This window comes from Amphiprion ocellaris, chromosome 2 (assembly GCF_022539595.1).
Source record: "Amphiprion ocellaris isolate individual 3 ecotype Okinawa chromosome 2, ASM2253959v1, whole genome shotgun sequence".
Lineage (NCBI taxonomy): Eukaryota > Metazoa > Chordata > Actinopteri > Pomacentridae > Amphiprion > Amphiprion ocellaris.
In genome coordinates, this window is record NC_072767.1 from 26,234,375 (window position 1) to 26,259,966 (window position 25,592).

The following is a 25,592-nucleotide window of genomic DNA, read 5'->3' on the forward strand; positions in this document are numbered from 1 at the left end:
GCAGTGGATTACATTTTTCAAGCAAAAATGCGGTCAAGCTCTTGAATGTGCATTTGCATTGTTTTAAGCAGTTGTTCAAACAGAAAGAGCTCTAGGAAATTGTGGTTTAAAGACTAAGAGGTTAGTTGTGAAAAGAAACAACAAACTGCCTCCTCAACCCAACAATGACACTTACTAACAGTCTAGCCAGTCATTTATTGTCAACATAATTACAGAAAAAAAAGCAAATGAACACATAATAATCATAATAACAATAATTAACATTTTTTAATAACAGACACTTGAATTTGTAGTGCACTTAAAACCTCCTTCATGTTAAAGGCAGTCCAAGGACAAACAATCAGCTGAGTTGAGGGGGTTTTCAGTGGAGTTGAGCGATCACTTCATTCTAGAGCTGAAGAGTTCAGTGTTTGGTTCAAAGGCAGTCTGGTCAGATCTCAAAGACATGGGCACAGCTGCTCTCTTTATTGCTCGCGGGCAGTTTGTAAAGACTCAAGGACATAAATGTGTCACATGTTTGTCTCGTGAGGGTGAGTACACATAAAGCAAAGTCTGTTAATAGTTAATAGATGGGATGCATTCTAGAGATAAAGCTTTTGAAAGGTTGGTGCACATTAAGTGGCGCTTGTGGCTGAAGTCAACAATAATCTCATCATCAGGCTGCATATCTGTTGTCACATGACTTTCATTTTTGATCATGACAGTAGTGTAGTGGTGATTCCAATCCACAACAGAGACACTAATTCACGTGGCATGAAGTCGCAAGAGATGCTAGAAAACCGCAGGACTTATGGATAAGCAGCAACTGGTGAAAAACATCTATAAAATTTATTCTAGGTCAGTAGTTTCCAACTTAGGGGGATCAGCAGATGGTTCAAAGTGCAAGGAAAAACAGAAACAAAAACATGCAGAAAATGTAAAAAATGTTCTGATTTTTCTTTCATTTTTGGATCATTTGTCTATTTTAGGTCTTTTTTTAACCTCTTTGGGCTTTAAAAGTCCCTAAAACACATTAAACAGACTGAGATGTAAAATTACTGTTTGCACTGTGAGCAATAATAGTCTCGTTTCATTTTAAAGAAACATTTAAAACACTTGGGGAAATATGCTTATTTACTTTCTTGCAGAAAGTTAGAGAAAAATATTGATTCCACTGCTTAACCAAGACAACCGGTGGAGACTCCAGAAAAGTTAGTGGTCCCGTTTAAAAAAAAAATAAAAATGCAGTAGCACAACCCCGAGCAAGACAGCAAACTATGACTAGTTTTTCTGCAGATTAAACAAGCATGGTGTACTAATAATTAAGCTTTAGAGGTACAGATTGGAAGCTTTTTTTCAACCTTTTCAGAGAGCAAGTCATGGAGTTCCTCCCTTTCTTTAAACAAGCTGAAATCAAGTAGAATATGTAGCACACTGGCATGAATGTGATATCAATATTCAACCCTGCACTATACTCGCTGCTCAAGGAGAAAAAAAAGAAACGCTGTGATATGAAGAATTTCAGTCCGAAAGGTGATAAATACATTTTTCAGTTTTGCTGCAAATTGAAAGTACAGATGTATTCCATTGTGGAACTCTTATTTTGAACTGAAACTCCTCACAATGTTGTGTAACCCACTTGACAGGGGCTTAATACAAAAAAAAAAACAAAAAAAAAACAGGAACATTCCAAAGTGTAAGTTCATGTTCTTACAACGAACATTTTGAACAAAACCCAAAAAGTGATGTCCAAACTCCACCCTCCTCCATCAAAAACACACAGGAATCAGTGCAATTAACTCTCTCCATTACTCCAAAACCAACAGCGTTAGAAAACAGGCAAGTGCTGATTAGGCTGGTGCAAACCATTTGTGCACAGCAGGTAGACATGTGCACGTACACGCACACACACACTCATATTCACACAGCTCTCTTTAGTAACCGCACACACACCGACTTAGGCACACAAAGCAACACAAAAATGGAGCATTTGCAGTTTCATTTAAAGTACTTGCGACACCGATTCTGAAACCTCTTTCTGAAGTCCTTCTATAAATTCAGCTCGCTCTCTCTGCCGGTCTAAGGTCATTGGTCCCAGAGGCACATAAACATGGCGAAAAGAGCTTAAAAAGGGGACGGTGAGGAGCAAGGAAAAAACAAAAGCATTAGTTCAATTTCTTCAAATTAAAACAAAAAAACTTCACGGTAAAGTGGCAGGATTATTCATATACAGTATCTGCACTGAAAATCAGTCAAATCATAAAAGAGCTAAACTTCCAGTTGGATTCTTTAAAACAACAAAAAAAATTGATCCTGCCATTTTGGGTCTCAAAAAATAACAAAAAAACCTTCAGCTAAGCCAGTAGCCAGTAAAATGACCAGAGTCCAAGCAGTTGCCGGCATTTGTAGGGGAGGAATATCAGACCCAGGTACAGCAGTCTGAGCAAATACTTTTGTTGAGAGATGGGTTTGTTTCACTACAGATACAACAATACGGGAAGTTTTAATAAGCTTAATCTTTGGCTCTTTTCAGCGTCAAATATCTGTCGAGGTTTTATCATTCACACATTCTCACACAGAGCAGCTTTATTTGGAATGATGCAGCACTGCTGAAGAATGGTGAAAGAAAATAACGAGGCAAATGCAAAAAAATATATATATTTACATCACTTATTTCACTGGTTTAGAGTTACCGCTAATGCTGCTGGTAACTGTCATTTCTTATGTCTAAGAAGATTAAATAAAATAATCAGGCAGGAAATTGAATTTGTCAATGAAACTATATTGGGGGTTTTTTTGAGGAAATTTTTCCACATTAAGAAGATGTGCAGGTGTTGTTCAATAAAGATTATTTGATTTTAATGCAATTATTCCGCCTACTTTGGAAGCAGGATGACTTTATGGAGTAAAGTGCATGTCTGAAAGATGCTTATGGAAAACATTTATCTGAAAATCAGCGGGGGCCGTACTCCTCCTGACAACTGATGCCATCACGTAGTAAAACTCATCTGTAGAGCTCAGAACAGCTGTTTGCAGTGGGCGCTGTCACCCAGGTCTGAGAGGGCCAGAACGGAAAGAAACGTGGTCAGTGACTACAATCATGAGTCGTATTGTGCTCTTCTTCAGTTCTGAGGTTCCTCCACGGACACCAGCACTAAGTCCCACCTCCTTCGTCCTCCTGCTCCTCCATGTTTTTGCGAGCCATCCTCTCTCGGCGCTCCGCCAGCCGCTGACATCGAGGGCAGTCTTTACCTGCCCGGAAGCAGCTGCGATGGTAACAGGCGTGGCACTCTGAAACACATCACAAACACAGGAGTCAGCGATTGAACAGTTAACAACGCAATCGCAGCACATTTGTGCGAGAGAGCAGCGGCTGCAGTCAACCAGTCTGACCAGTTTGCCGACAATGAGACATGATGTCACACCAGAACAGCCAATCAGGATCTGATCTGGGGGAGGACAGGTGAAGGGAAGAGTATAAAAGGTGCAGAAGCTACAGGCAGCGAGGCAGAATGTAGGAAGCAGCAGCAGGATTGGGAGATAAATCATGAACACACCTCAATCTAAACCTGTTCAGACACGTTCTGTTCGAGCCAGCAGACTTTCACAACTTTTCAATCTTTCAACCAAGATATTATTTTCTATATTCCAAACAAAAGATGGATTCATTAATGACAGGCGACTCAAATTCAAAAATAAAAGTTTATTCCATGTTCACAAGAAGCTAGACCTTAAATAATAGCAGGCAGACGTAGAAGGAACTAAAAAGGAAAAATTACACAATCATTCATACACATGTAGTCAGCTCCGCACAATATGAAATTCTTCCTTCACTGACAATCAAATAAAAACCACATGGAACAGATGAAGCAGCACACCAGGTGTGAGGTTTCTACAAGCTGGAGGAAGAATCTACATGTATGTGCCTATTTCTGCTGATTTTAGAAACAAATCAACCAGACAGGGATGAAAGAAATGAGTGAAATCACATCAAATAACGAAAATATCCACTGGCTCAGGTGGAACTACGCATAAAGTGAAATTCATGACCGATTCATGACCAAAGCACACTGAAATTTAATCTTTTCCAAAAAAGAAATTATACTAAAAAACAACTGTTAGCAGCAATCTCTGTCTCTCTCTCTCTCTCTCTCTCTCTCTCTCTCTCCCTCTCTCAATGACAGAAGCAGTCAAGAACCGAGTGCCAAAGGCAGCAAAGTACAGCACCAACACCCCTAAAACCTAAAGTAAAAGACATCCACCACCAAATAGCTGCCAAAACATCCACCCGTCACCACCTGTGCAACTGTGAGCACCAGAGCTAAAACACACCAAGTCAGAGGTGTGTGAGAAGAGGAAAAGTGTCTTAAAGCACAAGATGGTTGGAAGAAATAGGCAGAAACATCACGGTACAACAGGACAATCTCGTAAGAGTTCAGTAAAGACAACACCCAAAGGAAGAGTTTTCACAAGCCATGCAGGAAATACTCTTAGTTGTCTTTCAGAGCGTCAGATAAGAAGACTGATACCAGCCTTATGTCCACATCGTAAATACGAAGCTACAGTCACTCCCCATAAGACCAGAAATTGTTGGTTTAACACGTTCATTACTGCAACATGTTCATTTGGGAGATTTTGAGGAGCCGTAGTTTCCCTTTGTTTCCTTATGCTAAGCTAACGTCCTGCAGACAAACGTAAAAGCGGCATCAATCTTCTCATCTAACACAAATTAATAAAAACAAAATAAATAACATAACTATATATTTTACAAACTAGAAAAGAAATATGAGAAATAAAGTGGATCAAGACTGAATATTTCCAAAAATGTCAAACAATTCCTTTGTGTTATTCCTTAATCTGACTTAACTGCTATGACACTTGTGTACTAGCTATCGGAAATATTAATGTCAAAACAAGAGTGGACAAAATAAAACCACAGTAAAACTAAAATACTACAATAAATAAGACATACTTTTGCTTAGAAGGGTCATTTAGGATAGATGATCATGACATGGCATTATCCATTATTCTTGGGGTTATTTCCTGTAGTCTAACTTGGCTGACCGTAGTTTTACTTTGGCAACTCCAGGCCGACATTTTTAATTCTTTGTGATCTTCAAAGCTTGAGTGTCACAGCTTTATGTTGCTCTTACTCTTTCAGTACAGTCCTCTGTATCATCCTTCTCTACATCCTCCCCTCTAGTTTTATCTTTTGCTATCTCTTCTCTCATCTTCCTGCCTCTCGTTACTCTCCTGGCTTTGCGAGTTTTCCGACTTCTCCAGTTAGTCTGTTCTGTATCTGCTGGTTCTTCTTGGCTTTCCTCCTCAGTATTCATCTCTCTTTTCCCATCACTCTCTCCACTTCCTCCATCCTCCTCTCCCTTGTTTCTCCCTCTGGTGAGCCGATGAGGTTTTAGTAAATTCATAACTGTAAATTTCTCTCTTTTTTCTGCATCAGATCCTGTCTGAACTTTCCCCTCATCCACCGCTCCCTCTCCTTTATCCAATGATCTGCTTTTAAACTCTTCATTTCCATCTTCTTCTTTCAGTTCTGTTTTCCCTTCATCCTCTCTCTCTTTTTTGGAGAAACCCTTGATTCGACCTGCTAACCCTGATGCCCTCCAGCGTCCTTTCCTCTCTTGTCCCGCTTCCTCTAAACTTTCAGTGCTGCTGTGTGTTTCATTGTCGCTGTTTTTTCTGTCTCCTTTTGAGATGTTTTTCTTTAGTCTATCTATTTGTAGAGCCTTCAATAAGTTTACCTTTTCGCCTCTTGCATGCCTGTCACGTTTTTCCTTGCTCTTTTCCCTTTCTTTATCACCATGTTGGCCATCTCCACTCTCCTCTCCTTCTTTGTTATATTCCATCTCTTCCTCCGACTCTGTCCCTCCTGTCACCTGCTGCTCCACCTCATTATCTTTACTCCTGGAAAAAGCTTTAACCAGTTTTCCAGGAGTGAAAGCCTTAAATAAACCTCCTCTCTCATGTCTCTCCTCTGCCGTTTCCTTTGCCTCCTTTTCACCCTTCACCCCGCGATCTACTTCTGGCTCTACATCCTCCTCCCCTCCCTCCCCCTCTCTCCTGTCTCGGTAGAGAGCCTTGGCCAGCCTACGAGGGTGGGAGATCTTCCAGTCTCTCCAGGTTAGGTGAATAGGGGGGCGGGAGGAAGGGGCTCTTGAGGGCTCACCTTCGCAGCGCTGGCACTTGCTCAGCTGGAAGGGGAAGATGATGTCTTTGTCGTTGCCGCAGAACTCGCACACAAAGCCCTTCGCCTGGCACAGCTGGGGAAGATCAGAGAAAAGGTGAGAGGAAAAGAAGACGCTGGATTGAGATGGAAAATTACTTTCTGTGTTGTTGAAATCTGGGTATTTGTTGACATTAAAGTAGCTGATTAAAGCACTTCCTGATACTGTATAAACCACTTTATTATCTATTTGTGTGTTAATTCACTGTATAAAACTAACTGGGCGAACTGTCCAAAATATCTTACCACACAGCCAGCTACGTGCATGGTACCAAGCTTAAGCAGCTCTTTCAGTCGGGGAGCCAGTTCGCCGTTGCGCACAGCAGTGAGGTCATTGAGGGAGAAGAGGTGAAGATCCTCGGTCAGGTGACCTGGCAGGCAGTCGAACTGGTCCAACACCCTGAGGAACAGACACAAAGCGTTAAATAGTGATATCCATCATTGCAAGGAGCATTAGTTTTGTCTCCAAAGGTTCTGAAATAATTGCAAAACTAAAAAACAGACATCTTACTCTTTAGCAAAGCGACAGGTCTTGAAGAGATTTTTCATGTGAAAGAGCTGCACCCTTAAAACCTAAAGAAAAAAAATGGGAAAATACAGGATACTTAGTTACTTAGTGACATAAGAACTACAAGGGAAAAGGCCGGTCTCAGTTCCCAGTCCCATCATATGTGATGGCAAAGTGTTTAATATTCAGTTTCCCTGCCAGTTGAGGTTAAGTAGGCAAGCTGCAAATTTCTCATCTTTCTAGATGCAAATATGAAAAGCTGTCTGACCAAACTTCAAAAAGAATTCTGTACTGCTTTATCAAAATTTTGCCAAATCCCATCACTCAGTTGCACTCTTGTAGCCATTATGCTTCAGATTAAAATAACAAATAATGAAAGAAATTACATTTCTTCTAAAATGGACTACAAATGTAAGTGCAAAACATGTCTTCCTGGTGTCACGGTTGTGGAAGGTTTTCTATATTTTTAAATTAAAGAATCCCTCAGATAGTGAATGTTTGAGGTAATCTTGTACTGCAGGCCACTGAGAAGCGGCACTGAAGCAGTTTGCGTCTTTTCTTACCATCATTTAAATAGTGGCCATCAATAGCATGAATATCTCTATTCATTCTGGCTTCAGACCCAAATAGCCACCAGTCACAAGTCTGTCATTTTACAGTTTAGGTTACTTTATGCTCGGCACACCACCGTCGGGTGTTGGTGAATTGTGGCCGTTACTCCTTGGATTAAATGTTGTCAGATAAGCGTCGTAAACAGCAACCACTCTGAAGCTGGTAATTAGGGGTAATAGTTGCTTATTAACAAACATGCTGACGATAGCTAACAAACCGTTTCCAGTCCTGCCTCTGAACTCACCCTAACAGCCTCCAGTGCTTTGACTTTCTTGTACAGGCCGTTGTTGATGTCACTGGGGTTGAACAGCGGATCTCCTGCGATCTTGCTCAGCAGGTCCCGGGCAAAGTTGCTGACGTAGTATTTGCTGAAGTCCCACTTCCTCAGGACTCTGCCGGGAACCACAGCCTGGGCGTTCTCATGGCAGCACTGGCAGAAGTAACGGCCGATGTATTCACAGTAACGCAGTCGCTTAATATAGTCTGAGGTGGCGACAGGCAGCAGAAACACAGAGACAGAAGTAAGAATCTGTGTTTGAGAACATGAGGTAAATATTCCTCTGTATAGCATTTGAAAACATACAAGGAAATACCAAAGGAAAACAAGTTTTAGGGAAGCTGATCAAATTTCAATAAGAATATTTTTAAGCAGGAGTCTTACAGCTGCATGTTCTGATTGTGAAATGAAACTAAAACCAAGGAATGAAATTGCAAATATAAACAAACTTAGGGTTTTTAAACATTGGTGGTTGACTGGAGTTTATGCATGAATGCAAGTCAAAACCTCCCACAATCTTCAGGAGCAGCAAAACGCTTCCCAGAGATATTTCTGTGGTTGCTGGTCATACCTGGGTCGATGCGGGTGCCACAGCCAGCGCAGCGGTAGTTCTGTTTAGCCACAACTATCTTCCTCCTGACATGCAGACAAACGTGTAAGTAACAGACATTTGTAGCAAAAAAGACATAAATGTGGACCAACAGGATCCAAGGTTTGTTTGCTCAGTATTTATGAACAAAACAGCTTTCTGTTTGAACCAGAAATGACACAAAGACAGCTTAAATAATAATCATGTCAGAACTCAAAACATGAAACAGACACTTTGTCTTTTACTTTGTGTGTTGCCGAGTAATAAATATAAAAGTACATTAATGGTTCCATTCATGTATTCCTAAGGTGTTGTTTTTCTCTAAGCCTCTTTGGAAATCATTATCTCTGAGCTGTATTTGACATTTATGGTGCTCAAGCCTGCAGTCTTGTTATCAGTTCTCAAATGGAAATGTAGTGCATCAATCATCAACTTGCTGTAGCCTCATCCGTTTGTGCATCTCTTGACTAAATGACTAATGACTAAATGAGGCAACAATAAGTTAAAATTGATTAAAACAGGAAGAAATGAACAACAAAATAAGGTTAGAAAGACACTGAGGGCAGGTAAAACCTAGTGTGGACTCACTTGGGGGCAGGATGAATGTTGAAGATGATCTGCGGTCGAGGCGGTGCCCACTCGAGGTTACCTCGTACACGAATCCTCAATTTGTAAATGTCCGCATGCTCACCATCATCGGGGGAGATCGGCAGAGAGTCAGGGATGGGCAGCAACTGGGAGACAGCAAGATCAAAGTTCAGTTCTGTTCTCCTACTGTGTGAGGTATAGTGACTATGGAAAAGTTCCACGTGCACGTTTTTAAATTATATTTATCATTGCATGTTGAGTAAAATGTGAGGAGAACTGCTATTCTGCTCAGTGCTACTGCAGGATGCTGCACCTTCTGTGGAGCGTCGTGTTCTGGGACCAGCCAGTCGAGCTCAGAGGCTGCAGGAAGCTGCATGCCCTCAAACTGCCTGAGTAAACCCATCGCTACTGACTCAGCCGAGTTAGACTGAAGGAAGGAGGGAGAGCTGAAATGCAAACAGAAAGAGAAATATGTTTTAAAAAATATTTCAGGACAGGTTTTAGATCTGATGTTTTTCTGTTTGCCACCTCTCCACAGAGCTGATGTAAAATCCCCCATGGAAATTGGAAATTTGTTGGCATTTTATAAAAAAAAAAAAAAAAAACTCCCTGGAGATGATTTTTTTTAACCCAATGTGTACTTTTTTCTGTGAGAAATGAAACTTAATGGATTTGCTTCAAAGTCACCCAGATATTTTAGCATTCAGTTATTAGGATGACAACAAAAAAAATAAAAATCACAAGACAGGATGAAGGTAAACAGAAAACGTTACTTACATGGACTCTGAGCTAAGAAAAGACCTGCTGCTGGAGCTCATGCTGCGCTTTATGTCTGCATCTAAAAGAACAGCAAAAGTACAATAAAAGAGATTTAACCAAGTAGGAGCAGAGGCTGATATGTGGTGCAGAAACCCATTTTATCCACCAGCCATTGGTACTAAAAGATTGGCAATGCTTGTATAATAAAATGCACCATTTCAGGTTTGTAAAAACTGGAAGAAAGACTATGATGATGTTTAATTTGTTTAGAAAAGCCTTCCAAAGCAAAATGTACAAGCAATTGGCCAGTGGAGAGTGCTGCTTTGGATTTCTTGCAATATGACAGATGGAACGATTTGCTACAGCAAAGCAGCGTTAAATGTTTTAGGAAGAAATTATTTAAAGACAATGTGTTCAGAACTAAGAAGCAACACAAATCCAAGATGACAATGTGAAATACTTCAAAGACCCTGGAAACCAAATATTTCATCTGTAATTAAATTCAAGCATATTGTGAATAAAACGATGCAGGCAGCATGCAGTGAAAGCTTGACAGATTCAACAGTAAGGCTAAAGCTTTTTTGTTTTTTGTTTTTTTGAAAACTCGACAAACAGCGTGTAAGCAAATACAGAAGCAGCACAGGTTTGGCAGAACAGGAGACCGCCCACAGGAGTTTTGTAAAACAGTTTAGTTATATCACAGGTTCCACATTGCCTTTTGGTTAAATGAGGCACAGATCATTTTCACAATTTAGGGTTACTGTCAATAAAAGTTGTTGCATAGCAGCAAGAGCTGGCGAAATTAATCAGCAGCATGAATCATTAAGTGACTGGCTTGAACGGTGTCTAAAGATGGCTCTATTTGTTCTGATTATTTAGGCAGATTGTCAACTGCAAAGTGACGCTAGTCACAGGAGGATTTTTAATTGGGAGCACAGAGCAAAGAGAACATGTGAGCAAAGGCTTTTTTGATTTTTGGTCATCTTGTGTCCAGTACAGTGAGGTGCAATCGTAGCACAGTTAGAAAATTAATGTGCTTTGGAGGAATGTTTTATTACTGGTGTTAATGGATTATTCGCTTTTCCTTATTTGCTTAAAGAGCATAATATATAGCAAATGCCACAAGAAATCACACTATGACATCTGAATAAAATCCATTTAAGAGAAAATTGCTTCCTCATCCTTGCTCACTGACACACACCCTTGAGTAGGAATCCTCACTAACTGAAATATTAAGACATTTTTCAACCAATAACCTTGATAAATAATGTTGCAGTTTTGTCTAATAAAACCTAATAGTCGTCTGGTACTAAGCAGGAATCGGTTTACAGAAAGAAAAAGGGTGGAAAGACGTGTATGTGGCAGCAATCACACCTCATTTTCACTGGACACATGTTGGCGATAATGAATAATGATGGATGAGTAAGTGATAATCCATGGAGTTACAGTCACCACAGGATGCCACTTGATAATTCTCTCATCTCCTCCCAGGAGTCTACCTAAACTCTGACAGGCTCAGGCATGTCCGTCCTCCTGCACCACCAAAACCCTGGAGCACTGAGCAACAAGCACCAACACAAACAGCCAAGCAACGTTCAACTGAGGTGAGGAGGCAGCTGGTTCGTCTCCAAACTGAGGAGCTATAGCTAGATTTTTGTAGGATATTTAATACTAGAAAGTCGGAGTAGGAAAATGTAACTTTTACATTTGAGTATCACAGCATATCAAAGTACAACAGCTGAACCATTTTACTTCAAAGAGAAATAAAGTCTTACCGACAGGTGATTCCCTGTCTGGAGTGAAATTTAAGTGGTCTGCCTCAGAGTGGTAGAAATTTCTAACTTTTGGAAGTTTGGTTTTTAGATAAATGTAGAAACTGAACACTGCAATTATTTATTGTGAGTATTTAGGGAAATATTCTGACATTTGCTCACCATAATCAGTGGCCTGAATGCTATCATTTAAACTATTTCACTCTTACTTGTTCCTGCACAAAATAGTTTTGTTTATAGGGTTTCAACACAGGCCTACTGAGCCAGCAAGCAAACAGGCAAACTAAACCCCAACCATTGATGCCAAATAAGACCTTTCCTGTCCTAGTTTGCATAGTAGTTTGGCTATTGTTATAGCAATCTCATATTTGTTTTGGGTGGACTGATACAGCAAGACCTCATGCAAACAACAGTGTAAAATCAAAAAACGGCCGAGTAGGGATTTATAAACCTACAGTATATCTCTCGTTGTGAGGTGAACTTGTTGAAAATAATTTCAAGGTTGAATTTCTGTAGCTGTTGTAAATGCTGTGTGTAGATTTGGACAGAAATCTATCATTATAATTGAACTAAGACAGGAAGATAAGCTGTATATGGCACATATCCAATTTAGAAAAAGGGACTACAGGGAAAAAAACATTCAGATTGGAGCAGAGCCACCAGCGCCCTCTCAGGGGAGCATGGCCACAGTAAACTGCCTGTACGTAGCTGTGGAGCCTCGCCCACCAGTCCAGCCTGCAGATACCTGAGAAGAGGGAGGCGAGTGACAGGGAGAGGCCGTTCTGAGACACCGCCAGCAGGGACTGACCCTCACAGCCATCTGAGAGACAGAAACTAACACTCAGCACAACCGTTACCACATGCACAAAGAGCTCCCCATTCTTCTGCGCTGTGTCGACAGCACAGGCGATCACACTGCAAACTGATGTGGAGGTCGTGCAATTATACAGGCCCAAATACATCACACTTTCTGTATGTGCAAACTACACAATATTGAGAAAGGCATCGTACACAAGCAAACACATGCACACACACATAGTACAACCCGTATACACAGTACACTCTCACATGAAAACTGCAACCCATGTTAATAGTATTAAAGAAACACATGCTCAGATACAGTCCTCCTCAGTGTAGGAGGAATACAGGAGGCTTCCAACCACATCTTTAAAATTGGTATAAATCACTAAAGTGCTCAATCACATGACTGTGGCATCTGTACAAAAAGCAACTCATGAGAACCTTTTGCATTTACACACTACAGACTATCATTCTGGGACCTCTGTACTCAGACCTTCATGTTTATGGTCCGTGATAAAACGCGACATGCTTGGTGAGCAGCTCGTGTGGCAATGAGATTATGAATTATGACTGGAACAGAAAACAACTCATTCACACTGACGAATGAAAAAAAATCTTCATAGGCTTCCAATTCATACTGAAAGATAAAATTCAACTGTATCATATTACAGACTGATCATCATCCAATAAAAAGGCAACACCGAATAATATTCTTGTGCTGAAGAAGTACGGTAACAATGATCAGCATGTTCAGATACTAACCACTGTAACCAAAATTCTTCTTTGGAGTTAGTTTTTGTACTATTCAAAAACATCCAATTAATTTTGTGTTTTTCCACCACTGTTCCCTCATTCCCTCTCTCTACCTCGTAGTTCACACTCCTCCACCTCCTCAGCTGATCCAGAGTCAGACAGGCCCTGAGAGGAGTCCTGAGAGCTCCTCCTGGAGCCTCCACTGTCAGTAGAATGGAAAACTGCACAGAAGAAAAGAGGCAACACTAAACATAACACATTCACAACTGTTTTCATTTAAGCCTGTCTTTCATGAATAATAGTATGAATCATATTAAAGCCTGTTTCTCTGGTATTGTTGTTCCTCTTTATTTCTGAAAGTTGAGAGCATATTAAAAGATCAACATATATTTTAAAAGTAACATTAGCGACAATATTTAATAACTACAAGCTAATTCACCCCTAAAAGACACAAAATAAGAACTCATCAAAAGAAAATGTTTCTGTCAACCAATAGTCATATAAAGGAAATATATAATATAATATATATATAATAGCAAATGTACAGAGCACGAAGCAGTTCATCTAACTGCAGTCCAGTAATGTTTTAATGCTTACTGTGTTGGGAGGTTGTGCAGGGTGGCAGACGGCTTCGTCTGATCTGCTGCCTCCGCAGGCGGATCTTCTGCTTGAGCTGCTGAATCTCACAGTCGCTGTCTCCCTCTTCCTCACCCTCCTCCTCCTGACGCCGCAGGTTGTACTTCATCAGTTCGATGGCTGCAATAAGTGACTCTGAGATGCTGAAATGAGCGTTCTCCTACAGAACAGAGGTAATTAGAAATCAATCAAGAGACAAGACCGTTGTAACATATTCAGTCATCCTACAAGCTTTCAAGGTCACCGCACTGAGCTCTTTTACATTGGTAATGGAGCAACGCCTAACCTTTTCAAGGTCAGCACAGCTGCCAAAGTCCTGCTCTGACAGGTAGCTGATGAGGCTCTGCCCCTCCGACGGCTTCCTGAACATCCCATCTGGTACACTGCTGTACTGGGACCCATCTGAAGCAACCAAACATACACAAGTAAACACTAATGCATAACAGACAAACACATTATGATGATTTTTGCACGTAATGCTTTTGCTGTTGGAATTGTATTTTCATTTATATCAGCTTTCAAAATAAGTCTTTCATTTTTAAATGTTTCAAAAGCACTTGGTATATATTGAATTAAAAAATTATATACTTCCACAGTAGCAGCTTATTATCTACAACTGTATACACTACTGGGTTATTACAACTGATTAGTTCACGTGAAGGCAGCATTTTACTGCTGTATATTTAAAACATCATATCATGTCTGAGTGCACGTGAAACTGACACGACTTCAAAAGTCAGGTAAAAATTAATTTCACTGTGACTACGTGGTCAACAAAACATTTTATAGTGACACACAAACCCACTTTCCATAGCAATCTCTAGTCTAGAGTGTCATGCTGATGAGACACTTGACACACTTTCTACACTGATATTCACAAAGTAAAAACTAATTTGTCTTGAAGAAATATTTTGTGTCAACTTCCTTGTCCACTTTCCTGATATACTGAAGTATGCTGTGGACTCCCTCTGACACTCATATTACTTCAGACAAACCCTAATAAAGCACTTTGAGCCTGTGACTGCTTATGTACATTTCATTCTTGCTTGAAATACCAGCTACAAAAATATTTGAGCTGAAACTTGAATAAATGGAAAGTGACAGGTTTTCCTCTACCAAGAGCAAATTCACAAAAACACAACAGTCAAAGCACATCAATAAGTGTCACAGAAAACTCACGTGACTCCATGTAAAGAGAATTTGGGGTGCTGGCATCACTGCGCTGAGGTGAGAAAGGGCTGTAGTCCTTCATACAGCAGTCGTCTCCTGCTGATTCTGAGAGACAAAGAGTGGACATTAACAGCCTTTTATCACAGAAATTCCAGTCACTCAACTCAACATTGAGACCGACGGGAACATGCACCAAAATGGAGAAAGCAACTGGTTATGTGCTTTGATTGTATTGTTGTCTTTGAGTCAAGCAATCAATAAAATCTATACGAATGGTACATTTTATTGCATGCAGAAACAAAACTATGGCTGCTGAGTTCTCACTATTATCACTCTATAAAGACAATGAATTGTTATATTTAAAGTAGAAATGTAAAGATGAAATGTTTTGAAAGAAAATGTTACAGTGATACAGATGAGTTACACATCTATGCGTCTGCTGCTACACAACAGTGACGCAATTTTTACTTTCACTTAAAGGTTACAAACAAACACTGCAATTTCTTTATATCTACCTGCTGCACATGTAACAAAATGCTTTACTTTGTTTTTGATATGTTACAAATGGATTGTGGCACAAAATCTCAATGTCAATTCCAGCTTTCCTATCAGGACATGAAATGACTTGAACACTCCATAACTCTTTCAATTAAATGCTCTGATGGTTCATGAAGAATGTGTGCATGAACAAAAAACAACAATGATAATAATCATTCATGACTTTGTCACATCAATTTCACCAGATCACAATAAACAATCAAAACAAAACAATCCAAAAGCACAAGTGATGGGCTAAAGACAGGACTGGAAATGAAAGGGGCGGAGACATCATGTTTGTCATCATGCAGAGAAAAATAAAAACGGAGATGGGAGGGATCGAGTGAGTGATGGAGTACAGTGAAACTGCACTGCCAACCTGCTACCGGATCCTCTATTATTATGGTGATTTTTCTGTGGCCCCCTCCTTCGCACAAACAGTAAGTGAAAGAAAAGAGAAAAATAGAGCAGAGGGACAGAAGGTTAACTCGGGCCAAAAAGGGCAAACAGGCCTAAGTAAAAAGGAGCGGATGTTAATTGGACAAGCTGTAAAACCTTTAGACAGGAAGTGTGCATCTTCAAAGAATGAACACAGCCCAACCACATGTTAGAAAAGAAACACAGACTCTGCAGGTGTAAACCCAGCTAAAGCTTATCTGCATTTTATACAACAATTGTGCAAAAAAATTGTTGATAATAGGGTATGTTTCCATTAACTACAGACAGCTAAAGGTTCACTGAAAACCTAAAAATATCTAAATCAAGCTAAATGACCAAACTCCTGAACATGCAGCAACTGAGAACAAAACAAACTATCTACTGTCTCAAAGTGAACTTCACTAGTTCAGTAAATATTATTTTCAGCTTGGTATGACTTGACTATGCATTTGCATTACAAACTAACAATGAGGTAAAACTAGATGCTCGGTCCCATCTGCACCCGAAAGCTAAGGTTTGCAGCTTCAAGACACACAATACTTTTGAGGCAGTTTAAGACATCCATTTTAAAATGTTTTTTTTTTTTTTTTTTTTTACTTTTTGAAGCCCTACACTGATGCTTCGACACAGGGACCTGAATTAATTCACTGAAACAGAGCAAGCTGCTGCGTTATTTATTGACAAAAGCACTTGCAAATCGCATTCCAACAACTTCCCAATTTACTCACCATTCCTGAGTTTTTGATTGACACCTGTGTCTGAAAACGAGCGTGTGTGTCCCCGGGTGGCCTTGCTCGGCCCCTTCTGGCCCTCTGAAAAAGACGAGCGCCTTGGTTGGGCCGGGGCCAGGGAATTTCGCTGCAAAGTCTGGTCCTCGGTTTCACTTTGTTCGCTGTTGAGGGATGGGCTTCGGGAGTCACGGCGACTGCGTTGCCCCAGGTTACCGATAGCCAGGTACTCCGGACCATCGTCAGAGTCGCCGTCACCAGAGTCCCCAGCCTCAGGTGGATAGGAGGAGGGCTCTGTGAGGGAGATGCTCGGGACAGACAACGAGCCAGGAGGAGGTGTTATGAGTTGCTCGCCCTCCCCCGGCTGGGACACACTCGCCCAGGGAGCTCCCAGGCTGCTGGCTGGAGAGGTAGTGTCTGCAGGGCAAGTAGGAAATGTTAGGAGAGGTTGAAATACGCTTTAATAGAAACACAAAGTTAAGTCATGAGCCTATTTCTGTGTCACTTGTTTTTCACTTGCTCATGTTTTACTGATAAAAAATAGACAAGGGTACGTTTCTACTTCTATCTTTCCAAACTGTAAATTTACTCCCATGACCTTCTGTCTACTGTGCACACACGGGATCTATTGCATGCCTGTTTTTGCCTTATCTGAACTGGGAATCTAATGACAGAAGTGGTCGTGTGCTGCACAGATGGTAAATCCACTGAAACAAGTTGTGGCTTCTCTCAGCAAATGTAACTAGACTTAAAGGTTGTCCTTAATATAAAAAAAAGTAAGAATGTCAAAAACAAGCTTGGAAGAAGTAGTCTAAATTTGTTTTTATTTAATTTAGTGAGCACACTCAGGTCAGGACATCGAGTTTTGTAGGCTGCATCAACACATTCTCCAGCAACTGACCATGTCCACAAACAATCAAGCCTCTGTATGGTTAAGTCAGTCAGTCTATTCACATGCAAACTGTAGTGTATTCATAGCGCCATATCCCCCAGTATCCTCGTACCGATTAGAAAATAGAGACTCATTTGGGTCATTTAGTGTACAACCTCAAATAGACAGGCTGAGACACTGACTAAAAATCATTTAGAGGAATGATTTGTCACTAAAAATCAATCACCCAGATGTTGCCAGAATGATTCTCCAAGTAAGCTAAGTGGACACACCACTAATCTCAGGCTTTCCTGTTGTCATTAGGGGAAAAATAAATACATGTTTCACCTTAGGAATCAATGTTGCAAGTACTAATTCTTAAATTCTACTCTCATTTTCAATAAACCCACAATGGACCATGCATTAATCCATGATGGTGAGATTTATCGCCACTCCTAATACAACACGACAAAATTAAAATTGACACACAAAATTATAAACAAATCCACAAAGCCATTTAAAAGCTACACATATCGTTCAGCATTTCCTCACTTGTGCTGTTGCTGTTTTGGGATCCAGCCCCTGTGTTCCTGGTTGAGTTGTGGCTGGTGGTAACTGCTTCTCGCAGAGAGCAGTTGGAGGTGGCGAGTCTGCGGTTTAGGGATTCTCCTCTGGGAGCCATGTCAGCGCTCCTCCAGGCCCCTCCGGCTCCTGGCAGCACACACAAGCTCTGGCTCTTCAACAGACCCAGGCATGGTGGGCCCTTCAGAGGGGACAGCTGGACAGTAAAAAGGAAGAGGTAAAAAATTTAAAACATGCCCCTGTTCTCCTTCCTAAAATTTCCCCTCATTTTAACATCACCCTAAGTCAGGAGTGGCCCTCTAAAAGAGAGATTTAACAGGTGCGAATATTATTACAGCATCATTAAAGTAATTTAAACTTCAGCAAGCTCTCAAATGTGTTTATTTCATCACTATAGGTCACACAAGAGTTCTGATTTTCATATAAAGAGGTCAGATACCCACCCCAACAGTGTCTACTTGGGCCAGTAGTTTGGGATTATTCTGCTCCACAGCTTCCAGGCACTGAAACATGGCGGACACATGAGGCTCGCTCAGCAGAAAGGCATCATCTGAAAGACAGAGACATTAACAGACAAGGAGAATGACATAATTAGGACATTAGGGAAGATGCATAGAGAAAGTGAAACAGAAGAGAAATGCAGTCATACAGAAGGACGCAAACATCACACATGGAATTGGAGAACAGAAAAAGGACCACTAATGTGACGCTCACCGTTGTAATATTTCCGTGTGTGTCCCAGATGCCTGAGCAGAGGTCGGAGCTGGGCTGAGAGCATGTGAACCTGTAAGCTGTGGAACAGCCAACGCTCAGCCTTGTAGCTTTCACCTGCACTCTGCATCCCACTGCTCAACACCGGCTCCAAGTGACTGAACTGAGGACGGACAGGGAGAAGGGAGAAGACAGACATGTGAAACCGACGCATGTTGTGATGACAGAAGTAAATAGGACTGGAAATAAACAGTAGAAGAGTACTAAGAGTAACACACTTTAATGACTTAAGTAATCAAACTGGTAAACTGTAAACATCCTTGTCAAACAGCCCAGAAATCACTACCAAGGGGTTTTCTTTATTGGATTTTTGTTGAGGACATTTCTGTTCATGTTGCTCTCTTTGTTTTTGGTGTTTGGGGCATTAGTGCAATCACCGTTTTTACCATTATCCCAGATCTTTCATTTAGTGCAAACATATTGCTGGTATTGCGGCAACAAACATTAATCCAACCCAGGATAGTGGCCTTTAAAGATTTTTCCTTTAATCACATCTATGTGTATTACATCTTGATTTTTATCTCACGCACATACAAGAAGTGATATGTTTATTCTGCCCTTCAACTTTTTGAATTCCTACGACTTTCTACTTATTCATCAGATTAAAAAAGCAAAGGCGGGCGTGAAGAGACAGGCCTGTCATGATGTGATATAAATGACAAGCTTAACAGTGTAAACAAAGTGAGCAACGAGTGGAATGAGCAGAGAAAAAAAAAAACATACCAGCATTAAACTAGAGGACAGCAGGCAAGATATCAACAACAAACTGTCACATGATGATTACATCATGGCTGAGCAAGCACTAAGCCCCGCTGGTCAGTAGCAGAGGCCATGAGGATAATTAGATTACAACTATTACAGGTCTCTTTGCTGTTGCGTAATTCCATTAACACTTGACAGAAGGGACTGAGGTTGAAGGGTGACTGTTTGCCAGAACTCACAATTGTACAACAGCAATCAAGGAAGCGTAGCGACTCTGATCGGAGCAGACAGTGTGGACTATGTGGGTATTTACTGATGTACAGGGCTCCACAGTGCAACTGAATGTTTGCATTTTGCAAACAATTTAATTTAGTGATTTTTCTCAAAGGTCACTGAGATGCAAATGCAAAACAAACAGTTATTTACAAAGAATTACAGCTGTGGTCTGTGTGTTCCTTTTTTAATTATTTGACTTGTAAAGTTTTCATGCCTGCTGCTGATCATCTGTCTATCATTTAAGTTTTGCCACAAAACAGACAAGAATCCTGCAAACATGAGACTTGGTGATAATAGTTCAAACTTTAGTGTGAATGCACTGAAAAAACATGGCACATTACAGCTATACAAAATAAACTGTTTTTCTCCTATATGAAAATTTATTCTCAAATTCAACATGTACTTTTACTCACAAGCAACTTGATCTTTACAACACAACCACCAAAATAATATGTGCTTATTTTTACTGCAAATGTTTGCTTTTCAGCAAACAAATGCTTCTTCTACCACCAAATAAGATATTTGGAAAATACGATTCCTACTGTAAAGTATTCAGAAATTCCAACGCTGTTAAAGACTTTGAAATAAACCAAGCAACAAGATAACTCATAATCAGAAGAAGAAAAAATCAAGTGTGAGAAAACTGTTTTCAGAAAGCAAGATTAACATCCATGTCTTAAAAAAAAACTTTTTACAGTTTGCATTACAAGTTATCAGGTGGTTGTTGCTTTTATGTGACACTAGAGATGCAAACAATACGTCCTCAGGCAAAGATAATCAATAAAACCCTTATTGCCAATAGTGGTTGCTCAACAGTGACAATTATTTCTTTAGTTTATGGATCCTTCTTGAGCTTATGGATACCATATTTTCACATTATTCCAACACCACATTTTTAGAAAGCAAAATGAACACAATACTGTAAAGGAATCTCACAATCTGAAGGTTCAAGTCGACCTCATACTAAATGAGTTCTAACACCTGATGATTACAGCCCATATGAGAAAAAATCTAACTGAAATGTTTAGGCATGTGTTCACCTAAACTTGAGACTTGTGTGCTGGCAAAATTCTAAATATTTACATACGAATTTGAATGTGGCTGGCACTGACCATACCTGTTCAACATGTGAGGCGAGGTGGGGGCTGATGTAGCGAACGCACCAAACAAACGGCCAATAGTCTCTCTGCTTGTAGTACACCTGCAAAGCAAAACCAGTGGCTTGCATGACCCATATGCAAAGAATATCCGCTTCAATGAAGACAATAAACCATTATGTGGAGGGAGTGCTTCTCACATTTCAGGACAGTGTTTTCCTGAAGTTTTAGGAGGTCAAAAGATAATACCCATCTGACAATATAAAACTTTGTTAACAAGAAGAAAAAAGAATCACATTACATGCATAAAGTGTAATAAAAATTTGTGACATCTTTTCTGTCAATCAGTGCCTTTTCCTCAATATTTTCACTTGTACCGAAATGCTGTCACCGAATAGTGTTTTAGCATTTAGGCTCTGGTCAGATTTGATTTCAGTTTAACAAAATTATCCCTCTTTTATACCAGATATCACAAGGATAATCAGGTGATGAGATATGTTTGCTGGGAAATGCTTTTGTGAAAGCACTGTGCACAATGGGGAATCTGATACTAGGAGAATCAATGAGTCACTTGTATTCAAACATCAGACATAAAAAGAAAGACAACATTGGGTCAACTGACCAACCAGACTTGCAGGTTGAAGTTTAACCAATGCTAACTGGGAACTGTAAATTTTCCAGAGCTGACTGCAGCATGCACTGAAAACAATGAGTTGTGGTATCCACCAATAACAGTCTGGACAAATTTCTAAAGCACTTATTTAAAAAAAATTAAATAAAAAATAAAGACTGAAATGGGCTGTATTTTCTGACCTGCTCATTCTTTAGCCCATGGCTGAGGATGTTGTTCATGTCCTTGTGCAGCCGCTGCAAGCCGCCATACCGCGACCACACGTTGGGGTTATTGGTGGACACGAGGCCCTCCACTGTGGTCTTCAGGCTGGACAGCAGCTTCCAGTGCTCCCTCCTGGAGGAAAACAAGGAAGCAGGAGGGAGCGGCGAGGCAGGGTGAGAAAGGAAGTTTAAGAATGAGGAAGGAGGCGCAGAAATGCTGGTGTTAGCATTGTGGTTGCTTATACTGTTGCTCATGTTAACAAAAACACCTTTCCCAAAGTTACAAATCTACTTCTCAGCAGTTCAGCTGACTATAAATTCAGTCAGTAACTGAGAGTGCTGACTGTCAGTGAATGTGTTAGCAGGATCATCACATCCTGACACAAATAGATACACTGCCCCACTCTGAGCAGAATATTTGCAAGAGTCTAGGTTGTAAGTGCCTGTTCCAAAACCAAAAGCCACACTTTTTTGACCTATTAGTGATCTTTATGGTACATGACAGTTATGAAGCATTTTCTGGATGAATTCTAACTGCAGTTGAGTCTTGAATTCTGATGAGGTTCCGTCAGAGCTTTTAAAGGACCTTTAAAACAAATGCAGTGGTTGATCGCCATGAATTGCTATAACTCCAACAAGCCCATTCAGGCCAGAGAGCCAAACTTTATCTTGAGGATACAGCTATGGAAAGCTGCTGCTCCAAAAGTGTCATATACCAAACAAAATGATATCAGGTCACACTGATTTACAGCCATACAGTGCTGGCTCATATCCAGACCTTCCTCTTTTTCCCTGAAATCAGCAAACAGAAAGATGTTCAAAACTAGGTCACATAATTGCACCAACAGGACAAATTAAATCTGCTGTCAACACCTGAGGGTAGATTGTTTGAGTCTTTTATAACTGAACAAGCCTTCTGCTTCCTATATCTTTAAACATTTGTTATGTGCTTAAATGTATGATGACCAAAAATTGATGAAATGATATTAGAGCTGGACATTTATCGGTTGGCCAATACTATTGGCTTGTCACAGATTTGTCAGTGGCAACATATTTGTTGCCCAGTACACAACCATATAGAAACTTTATTTTCCAGACCCAAACACAGAAAAAGCAGAGTTTGTATCACAGCTGAGCATGTGGTGATGCGGAGTCAAGCTTTGTCTTCATTGTAATTGGCTAACTAGTTTGTAAAATATCAGTTGGTTTCTACTTAATATGTTATCAGACTGCGAGTACAACATTTTCGAAGTATCTAAATGCAAATTTAGCCTGTTTTCTACGAGATTTTCTTTTCCTAAAAGAATAAAAATGACATCTCAGACAGTCTGTGGATGTGCAGAGCGGCTGGTTGGAAATAAATAAAACCCTGATGGAGCGCATTGATGAACACAAGTCTTTTTTGTGTGAAGCAGCAGTGTTGAGCAGCAGTATCACGAGTTGAGACACAGAAAACTAATCAAATCAGATCATTTAACATGGAGAGAAAAAGGATGGACATTAGAGAACATTCTGCACATACTGCAGGGCATGATGAGTGTGTGTGTGTCTGTGTGTGTGTGTCTGTGTGTCTGTGTGTCTGTGTGTGTGTGTGTGTGTGTGTGTGTGTGTGTGTGTTGGGAACCACACAGTAAATTTCCTCATGACTCCAAGAGGCTGATGAAGTTAAAAATAACATTTCAACTCTGTTTCATTTGGCTGTGTGTATGTACTCCACTACAGAAACCTCGTGGCTGACTTGTATACGGAGTCAGACTTTTAAAATTTGGAAAAACGAACAGGATCTCAAAGGTACCACGGTGTAACCTGCCTGCTAATCTGTTAATCAAGTAAGGGCAAGCAGTTGTTTACAACTTTCCTCGCCATCCGTGTACCTACTACCCCATCAAAGTGAGGTTTTATGCAAAACATATCCACACCAGTGACATTAAATCAAGTACACGTTATTTGCACAGTTGAGACTAAATAGCTAATAATTTAGCGTTTCTTGTTTCAAAACACGAGAAAAATCTGTGAATTTATGCAGCATTTCTTACCAAACAAACTCTTCTAGCTATAATGTTGTCACAGAATGTTAATAATATTTTTATTTGTTTACAGGCACCCAGTGTAACACAAAAAGCACTAAATCTTGTTAAATTACCTCATTTTATGACTCACACCAGGGATGGTTCATGTCTTTTGATAATGTGTGAGTATCCAGGACAACACAACCAGCGACAGCTAGCAAAACTTGATTTGACAGCTAGCACTAGCTGTTAGCTTTGGGATAGGTAACTTTTAGAACTAAAAAAAACGATAGCAGGTGAATGCCCTAACGGTAGCTGCAGAGGGTATGCGTAGTTTTAATGCTGCCAAACTTTCATTGCAAAATAAGTAATCTATCTGTTGGCATTGCATAAGCCTCGCAGCTAATGCCGTTAACTCCACACTGCGAAACCCTGGCATGTCAGGTTAGCCCAGGCTAGCTATGAGGCCAGCATTCCGGTTTGAGTGTTTAAGCTAGTTAGCTGCCTGACATGTTTACAGCAATTCAACGCAAATGTGTTCCATTTCTCTAACCGACGAGCGGGTTTTGAACGATATCACTTTCTAGTAGTATTGTTTACGTAACTACGGTCATTCTCAACCCAGCTAGCCGGGTAACCTGCCCTGCCCTGGCTGTCACTTACCTGCGCTCCTCCGCCTCTCCCTCCGCCGTGATCTCCATGTCCTCCTGGAGGAATCGAGTCCCGTACAACGCCGCCAGCTTTCCCGCTAACTCCTGTCTGATTATGTACAACGGTTGTATCGCAATGTCCGGGCTGCTCGAAAGAGTCACCCGGACTGCCAGTCTTCCGCCATCTCCTCCCCGCCCGGTCCGAGCTGCGGATCAAAACAGTGGAGGCCGCATGACCTGCTGGCATCAGCAAGTGGGCGGTGGTGCTGGGAGCTGCTCTGCCCACTTTTAACCAGCACAGCGCTGCTCAAATAATACCACAGATCGTCGTCCTCAGAAGTTTAAGCTGTATAAAAGCGGGCCCAGTGTGTTTCAGCACATTCACAGAACAAAACAGTAAAGCTTTTGAGGTGTTTAATGAGGAAACAGTTTTGTAAATGCACGACTGTTTAATGAAGGTTAATCAATGCTGCCCCCTGCTGGTAGTAATCTACATTGCACTCATGATTGCTGCCCCCTATGTGAACTCTGTCTCACACCCAGCTCTGTATTTATACTCCAATTATCACCCACTGATCACATTAATACTCAGAAACATAACCCTTCCCTTACCAAACATCAGTATAATCCAAATCCAAACAGTAAACCTGCAGTAAACACAGTCTTATGTTATCACTGTGTTAACAACTGGGTTTATTATTAAAATGCTCTGTCATGTGATAACACTGCAATGCACACAGCCAGTACATTTAATGGACAATCAAAGGAGAACTGCCAGATGTTAGACTGCAAGATGGGAATGTCTCTTTCTGTTCAGTACAGTTAGTTAAATGATAATAATGAACTTTGTTTCTATAGCACCTTTCAAACTGTGAGATGCACACAAAAACATTAAAAAGCAACAATAAAACATTAAAGTAAGATAATAAAAGTTAAGAAAAAAATGCAATATTATACAACTGCCTGTCTGTACTGGTGGGTTTTGAAAGGCTTTTTAAACTGAGGCACTGACTGAGCTTCTCTAACAATAAGGGGGCGTTTGTTCCAGAGTGTTGGAGCTAAAACATGGTCCCCTTTGTTTCAAACCTGGGCTGTGGGACTTTTAACAGCAGCAGATTCTTTTATCTGAGGGATTGAGGTGCAGAATGAAGGGTTAAAAGTACCAAAATGTAATCTAGAGAATCTTAAATTGAATTCTGCGACGAATGAGGAGCCGGTGTCAATTCAGGAATGACTGGACTGATGTGTCTTGCTGCTGAGTTTTGAATAGGCTGTAAATAGGCAACTGCAGCATCCTTAAGGTGAAGGAATAGTGAGCTGCTGTAGGCCAGGCAGGGGAAGATGAGGGTGAGGATGAGCTGTTCAGCAGTGTCTTTGGAGAGCGCTGATTAGAAAGCAGGAGTCGAGATGTG

General features: G+C 40.6%; 1 protein-coding gene across 5 annotated transcripts; it reads right to left on the reverse strand.

Annotated features, from left to right (window-relative positions):
- Window positions 1-175: 175 nt before the first annotated feature.
- On the reverse strand, window positions 176-24,560 carry rubcn (rubicon autophagy regulator). Of its 5 annotated transcripts, XM_035953093.2 has the most exons (22): window positions 24,194-24,545; window positions 21,501-21,654; window positions 20,708-20,791; window positions 18,556-18,715; window positions 18,285-18,391; window positions 17,812-18,037; window positions 16,389-16,805; window positions 15,602-15,649; window positions 14,695-14,790; window positions 13,802-13,917; window positions 13,477-13,675; window positions 12,993-13,100; window positions 12,071-12,145; window positions 9,572-9,632; window positions 9,108-9,240; window positions 8,795-8,940; window positions 8,189-8,253; window positions 7,585-7,823; window positions 6,732-6,793; window positions 6,467-6,620; window positions 6,164-6,257; window positions 176-3,270 (listed from the first exon to the last, which is right to left on the reverse strand). In XM_035953093.2, the coding sequence occupies exons 1-22, from the start codon at window positions 24,229-24,231 to the stop codon at window positions 3,134-3,136; spliced, it is 2,919 nt and encodes a 972-aa protein (XP_035808986.1). In that variant the 5' UTR covers window positions 24,232-24,545; the 3' UTR covers window positions 176-3,133. The 5 variants fall into 5 exon arrangements, with proteins under 5 accessions (XP_035808986.1, XP_035808987.1, XP_035808983.1 ...); XM_035953094.2 differs by lacking the exon at window positions 12,071-12,145 and having other exon boundaries at window positions 24,194-24,543; XM_035953090.2 differs by lacking the exon at window positions 176-3,270 and having other exon boundaries at window positions 3,668-6,257; window positions 24,194-24,560.
- Between the last annotated feature and the right edge of the window lie 1,032 nt (window positions 24,561-25,592).